The sequence below is a fragment of the Callorhinus ursinus genome, unplaced genomic scaffold (assembly GCF_003265705.2).
Source record: "Callorhinus ursinus isolate GAN/ISIS: 27379988/994484 unplaced genomic scaffold, GSC_fseal_2.0 scaffold30, whole genome shotgun sequence".
Classification (NCBI taxonomy): Eukaryota; Metazoa; Chordata; class Mammalia; order Carnivora; family Otariidae; genus Callorhinus; species Callorhinus ursinus.
This window is the reverse complement of record NW_027397092.1, coordinates 16,821,037-16,828,258: the sequence shown is the minus strand read 5'-3', so window position 1 is coordinate 16,828,258 and position 7,222 is coordinate 16,821,037. Positions and strand designations below refer to the sequence as shown.

Below are 7,222 nucleotides of genomic sequence, written 5' to 3'. Positions count from 1 at the left end.
CTCATTCTCTTTCAAATAAATAAATAAAATCTTAAAAAAAAAGAAAGACATTGTGATGTCTATTTTCAACTAAAGTGATATCATACAGAATGTGAGATAATCTCCCTTTGGTGGGAATATACGTTTTTCCCATCCGAGTCCATTGTTATTTATGTATACAAATACGAACATGGTTAAAGAATGGTGATCTTGTAAAGCAAAGCCACAAATGAGAGCTATTTGGTTTTGGAATGCAGCCAGATACTCCTGTGAGACTAACTGGGCACCCCTGGTAATATTTCAAGATGGTATTGCAGTTCCCAAGCAGCTTTACCTACTTCACTTTGCTCCACCCTCCTCACAGCCTGTAGGATAGATACTGCCAGTCTTACGGCCCATAGAGGAGGGAGATAGAGCTTGGAGAACTGGGTGACTTACCTAAGGTCAACAGATGAGTAAGGGCTGAGGTGAGACCACCTTGCTTTTCTGCAGCAGGACACTGTGATGGAAAAGAGCACCAGGAGGCCATCCCAGCTCTGACAGTTATAGCTGTGAAGCCTGGACAAGTTACTTACAGTTTCTCGAGGCTTCTGTTTCCTCACTTTAAGTTCAAGATACTAACAGGACATACCTTGTAAGGTTGAGATTAATACCTGCACAGTGATTAAAACTGCTCCTGGTGCTTCATTAACAAAGGCTGTATGTGCATCACCCATATCCTGGTCTCCATTAGGTAAGTGAGACACGTTCTAGAATAACCTCCAACCAACCTCCTTTAAAGGCAGTATAAACCTTTATTTCAAAGCTTGCTCTGGATGACTCATAAACATCTATATAACAGTTAACTTCTCTCCCATTAAAAGGAGTGATTCTCTTCCCTGTGACAATTCTAGCCAACTAATTTGCCTTAATTTATAAGCAACTTTTTTTTTTTTTTGGTCATTTGTTGAAAATACCTCTCACAGGTGTACCTCCTGTTAGGCAATAAATGGTTCTTGAAAAGTTTCCATATGCATATGAAAGTATAATTTCCTACTGACTTATAGTTTCAGAAAGTCTTGACCTGCAAGGAAAAAACGGTGGTTTCTAACACCTAAGTTTTAAGTTTATTGATCCTAAACTCTTGCCAAATGTTTTATTTCACTCAGAAGGCTTGTAGCATGCTTCTGAAACACAAGGGTTCTTCTGGCAGTTTCACCCTCCTCTGATTTAAGTGTGTAATAGACATTAGTAATTGTCATTATGACTTTGCTGGTTTAGATTTTGTCTTTCTCAAGGCAGGTCATAACCTGTGTTTGTGACCTTTGTTATCCTGTCTCAGTCAAGCCTCTCTTTTACCATGGAAAATCTCTAATATTTTATTCTGTCTTCCAGACCTTCAGCAACTGAGATTGCTATAATTATTGCCTCCCACAATTTTTCTGCAGAGGCAGATTTAATTTGCATTTTTAAATAATTTATGCAGCTTAGCTAGAGTTCCAGGCAAGGAAGGTGGGAAGGGTCAGATCAGGGCCTGCATTCATCTGCTGTTATTTTATTTTTTTTTGGGTGCTATATTCATGTGTGGATGCAGCCTGCATTTAGCCGATCAAGCCAAACTCTTTCAATAATGGAATGCCTGGAAGAGGCAGAAGAGGATGAGGAGAAACTGAAGGAATTAAGTAGATAAAAAGATAAGAAAAATACAGTAGCAAGAGCTGGAGAATGTTTAAGGGAAGTACATTATCACACAAGCAGGAACAAAATGGGAGACTTGTTTATTTCATTGCTTAAATCAAAACATTCCATTAAGGATGGCCTTAAATAATGTCAGAGGCCTCACTGATATGGGGGGGGGAGAAGCCACACTCCTCTTGTGCCACAAAACTATTTGATATAACTAATGACATGCAAACATAATTTGCAAAAACAGAGCATTAACACAATAGGTATTTTAAAAAGGCTGGTTGAGCAAATAGGGTCCCCGTTTTTAAAACAGAAAGAGTCATTATAATTACAATATGTTGAACCTGGGACCTCTTGGTAAATAGCTACAAACCTTCTCAATTACAGATAGGAACAAAGGTCCAGAGAAGTTAAGCCATCCTTCTAAGGTCACTGAGCAAAGAATTCTGCATTTGCTGTAAGTTGTTTCCTTTCAGATGGCTTTTAAAGGTGGATATAACATACTTTTTGTTTCTATAGAATAGAATTTACATATAAAATAGTTGCTGTTTAAGTGTATCCACTTAACCAGTTATTTTTCTGGTATAATGCTATGACATGTTTTTCTCTGAATATTCACCTACTGCATTGAAAGGCTCAGCCAGACTGGAAAACCAGATTCAGAAACATGGCACAATGGTGCATTCACAAATAAATCACACTTAAAAAATTAAATATTCATGCCAAATCAAAATAATCACCCACCAGTGCCGGAGACACTGTTTATATTTCGTCATAAAGACAACCAGAAATTAAAAGTATTTGCCAAAATGTCTCTTTTCTCTCACTGTTAAATCATTCTTACTCCCAAGATGCACTTGTTTCCTAATATTGAGCAGTCACAGTACAATTGAAATTAATTACATTCACAATGGTCACATTCTGTGTTCAAGTCTCTCTAGAACCTTGAGCTCCTAAAATGAGGTAGATAAACGTTTAAGGGTTTTGTTGGTTGGGACTAATTTCCTTTAGATCTTGATCTGTTTTTTCTTTAAATAGAATTCCAAAATACTTAGCAAAAGATTGAAAATGAGCATTTTGCCTAAAAATGGAAAAATATAATTTCAAAAGATTATTATGAAAGTTGTTTTACCTCATTTTAATTTAAAAACAGGATAAAAGCATCAAATTACAAAACCACCAGGTGTCTTAAAGCTGACAAACAATCCAGCAGCACACAACGTTTAAAGAGATCCTTGCTCTAGTTCTGGCTTGGGAGCGTGTAGATGCAGAGGCTTCGGGTTAACTTTGATCCTAAAATTCGAGTCTCCAATGTTCAAGCCTGATTTCTGGAGTTCTTTATAGACGTTCTCACTGAGATCTTGACTCCCATCTCCAGAGACAGGTCAAGCTTCAGGCAGAAGCTAGGAAGCCAGAGGCGTAGGCCCACCGGGGTAAAACAGGCTTCAGTGGACAAAGCTGGAAACAGGATGGAGCCAGAGGTGTTGAACCGCTGTTTTGGGCAGGCTCAGACTGTGAGGGGCAGGCCGGGTTACATCAACCAAGCTGAGCTTCAAAAGGGGCCGTCAGGTTGTAGGGGGCAGGCTGGGCGCCAGACCAGCCAAGGACCCCGGAGTAGGTCGACGAGAGATCTCTGAAAAAGCCGGCAGGCCACTGCGGGTCTTAGTCTTTTTACGTGGAGCCATGGGCGAGGCACCCAGGAACTTGCTAAAGGAGCCCGACTTCCTCATGCCTCGAGCCAAGTCCTGGAGCATCAGGTCGTCGGCCAGGACACCCAGGAACGCGCTGGTGGTGGAACTGAGGATGGTGGCGGCCACCTGCACTGGGCGCCGGGCCGCAAAAGTGCCCCCACCAGCACCGGTGGCGTCGGCCTCCGTGGAGCCTCGAAGGCAGGGGTCGCCGAGGAGGCGGCGCAGCGCGTACGAGGCGCTGGGCGGCAGGTACTGGTAGGCGCGCCGCCCGCTGTGGTCACGCACGTGCACCTGCGCGCCCAGGCGCACCACCAGCTGCACGGCGGCGTCCTCGTGGCCGTGCAGAGCCGCCAGGTGCAGCGGCGTGTAGCCGCCATGCGAGCGCGCATTCACGTCCACCGGCGCGCCCCCGCGCCGCGCGACCTCCACCAGCTGCAGCGCCATCTCGCGGTCGCCGCTCTTGGCGGCCCAGTGCAGGGCCGTGAAGCCAGATATGAAGTCGCGCTTGGCCGCCAGGCCGCTGTCGCGCAGCAGCAGCCCGTGCAGCTGGTGCGTCCAACAGCCCCCAGCCGCCCGCACCAGCCACTCGTGCTCGGTCGGCTCCAGGGGCACGACGGACGGCGGCGGCGCGGCGGGCACTTCCTCCGCGTCCGGACTCAGCAGGCGCGGGCCTGCGCGCGACAGGCGCCTCAGGTGCGGGGAGCGGCCCGGGCCCAGGCTGAGGCCCAGGCCAGACTCTTCCACCGACAGCCGCCGCAGCATCAGCGGGGAGCTCCGCGGGCTGGGCTCTTCCGACAGCTGCCGGCGCAGGCCCTGCTCCTCGGCCCGGAGCCGGAGCGCGGCGGGGCCCGGGACGCAGCGCACGGGCAGCATGCAGGGCTTCGGCGGCGGCGAGTGCCGAGGGGGTGGAGGCGCTTCTTTGGTCGCCCCACGTCCAGGTTCCGGGGCTGGCGCCCCTGCCTCGGGCAAGGCCTCCACCGACGGTGACCTGGACGGCGGGGCCACGCCTGCCGAGAGTCGCTCGGGGGGCAGGGCTAGCTCAAAGGCTGGAATCTGGGGGTCGGAGGGCCCCCCTGACTGCAGGGCCGTACCTGACAACAGCTCCCCGGTCGGCTGAGTGGGCTCAGAGGCCGGAGCCCCGGGCGTGTCCTGTGGCTCCAACGGCCGGGTCGGGTCCTCCCGTGGTTCCACCGGCTGCAGCGCCGCGGCCAGGGATGGAGCCCCCGGGCCGGCCGGTTCTCCCGGTGAGACGGAGGCGATCTTCGACGGCAGCGCCGGTGCCCCGGGCGTGCCGGGGACGCACGAGGGCAGGGGCTCTGGTGCCTCCCGGAGCCGCAGCTTCTTCTTCAGCACCACGAACTTGACGCCGTCGAGCTCCTTCACCACCGCCACGTCGTTGACAAACTGCTTGAAGCGGTCCCTGCGGGCGGCGCGGCCGTGTGGGTCGCCCGCATCCAGCAGGGGCTTGAAGCGGCTCAGCAGATCCGAGTTGCGCACCTGGCCGCCGTGCTCCTGCAGGAAGCCCAGCACCGCCGCCTGGCTCACCCCGGCGGCGGCGGCGGCGGCGGCGGCGGCCAGCGCCATGGTCAGTGCCGCCCGGCAGGGGAGCCGAGGCCTCCCCACCCGCCCTCGGTTCCCGGCTGCCGGGGCAGGTGTACGTCTCCGCGCCCGCTGGGACGAGCGGAGCGGGGAGTTCCGGGAGCGAGGTCCTCCTCGGCCAGGCTCACCCAGTCGTTTTCACCGAGGCGGGACGGGCGTGTCCCTGAAGCTGGACCTTGGTCACGCCCGCGCCGTGGAGCCCGGGTGTCTCCCGGAGGAAGGTGCCGGGGGCCGCATCGCGTGCCCACCGCCTCCGCCCCGCCGGGCCCCCAGCCTTCGGGGTAGGTTTCTGCCTTTGTATTGTGTCCAATGGGCGCCAGGCTCCATCCCCCGTACTCGGTGCTCGCCTTACAGGTGACAGCTGCCACCAGGGCCGCGGAGGGAATGGGGGAGCGGAAATTATCCACCCCCTCCCCCACCCGGGAATTAAAGGCGCAGTGCCATCCTTCAGCTGGCTCCCGGTTGCTAGGTGGGTGTGTTCCCCAGGCCTGCCGCGGACGACCGGGAGAGGCAAAAATTTTTATTTCCTTAAGGAATAGTTCACCACCACAGAGTATCGGGAGATTATTTAAAAGCAATCATTCGTTTATTTGAAGACCATCAATACCTTTCCCTTTGTCGACTGCATTTCACAAGGAAAACGGCTTCTTGCCATTTGCAGCAAAGACAACTTGCTGCGCATGGCAATGTAGGTTACCCGAGGTTTAGAAGAGATGTTTCAAAAGGCAATTGTGTCATGATAAAATAGGACATTTTCACATGGAATTTTGAAAATAAAACCACAGAAAAACAAAGAAGGAGAAATATCACTTGAAGTCACCATTAACATTTCGAAATATTTTTCTTCTCCCCCCACACACGTGTATACATGTTTTTGTTTTAAAATGAGAAAGCGAAATTGTAATCATGCTGTATTTTAAAAACTTCATTTAATCCATAAGTATTTGTTGCCTAACTAGTTTGTACCAGTACCTTTTCAGGCTGTAATACACCACTTAGCAAGACAGATAAAAACCCGTAACCTAGTGGAGATCACATGGCTGGGGGGGCGGGGCAGAGGGAGACGGAAATAATATGGTGAAACTGAAAATTGTATAATAAGCTAGATCAATACTATGGAGAAAATAAAACAGGAGGGGCGGATTGCAATTTTGCACCCTGTGTTCAGGGTACGACTCATATGAAGGACTTGATTATACAATTATACAATTATATACAATACAAATTATACAAGCCAATTATACAAGGACTTGAAGAGATCAGGTCCTTACACAGCTAGGTAGGAGAAGAAGCTTTTTGGCTGAGTAAACCACCAGAGCAAAAACACGGGATCAGTTTCTTTTCTTTTTTTTTAGGTTTTTTATTTATTTATTTGAGAGAGAGAGAGAGAGCGCACGCACATGAGGTGGGGGGTCAGAGGGAGAAGCAGACTCCCTGCTGAGCAGGGAGCCCGATGTGGAACTCGATCCCGGGACTCCAGGATCATGACCTGAGCCGAAGGCAGTCGCTTAACCAACTGAGCCACCCAGGCGCCCATGGGATCAGTTTCTTAATTTACAAATGCCAAACTACAAGTATGTAACCAGAGGTACCATTTCTTCATAGTTAAAGAGAACAAGCCTGGAGTCAAAATTGCACCCTTGAATCATAGCTCTACCTTGGACTACTTGATTGACCTCTCTGTGACTCAGTTTTCTTACCCGTAATGTGGGGATGATAATAATAATGCTTACCTCATCAGGTTGTTGGGAGGATTAAATGAGAAAATAAACACAAGAGACTTAAAACAATGCTTGGCCCACAGTAAGCATTCACATTATTATTGGTTGTATAGCAACTACTATACCATTATTACTGACCCAAAGAAAAAAGAGAACAGTAAAATGTGAAAGACCATCCTTTCCCCAATCCCATTTCCCAAGGCAATTTCCAGAATGCATACGATTACATCTTTTTTCTTCCGCTTTATATTACATTGTATTTTCCTCGATGACAATATCCTTTAAAAATATGTGATTTTTACTACAGCATCAAATAAATGTAGTAGTATTACACTTTTTGTTTTCTTATAGTTGGTAGTCTATATTGTTTCCAGTTTTGAATTCTTATGAATGGTGGTGCTCTTATATAAAACTGTGCACTCTGCTGATTAATTCCTTAGGATAGAATCCTACAAGTATAATTACTAGGTCAAAGGGATTTATTTTCAAAACTCTTGAAACTTATTTCCAGATTGTTTTCCAGAAAAGTTACAGCCCCATGAAAGTACTTTGTCTTTCCCTCAATGA

General features: G+C 48.8%; 1 protein-coding gene across 1 annotated transcript; it reads right to left on the bottom strand.

Annotated features, from left to right (window-relative positions):
- Nucleotides 1-1,719: 1,719 nt before the first annotated feature.
- Nucleotides 1,720-5,060, bottom strand: SOWAHA (sosondowah ankyrin repeat domain family member A). The gene has a single exon (XM_025860814.2). It carries the CDS (start codon nucleotides 4,917-4,919, stop codon nucleotides 3,210-3,212), a length of 1,710 nt encoding a protein of 569 aa, XP_025716599.1. The 5' UTR covers nucleotides 4,920-5,060; the 3' UTR covers nucleotides 1,720-3,209.
- Nucleotides 5,061-7,222: the final 2,162 nt, after the last annotated feature.

What these genes read in the sequence shown, in the direction of transcription:
- SOWAHA (XM_025860814.2), bottom strand. Translation starts at nt 4,919, where the DNA reads ATGGCGCTGGCCGCCGCCGCCGCCGCCGCCGCCGCCGGGGTGAGCCAG.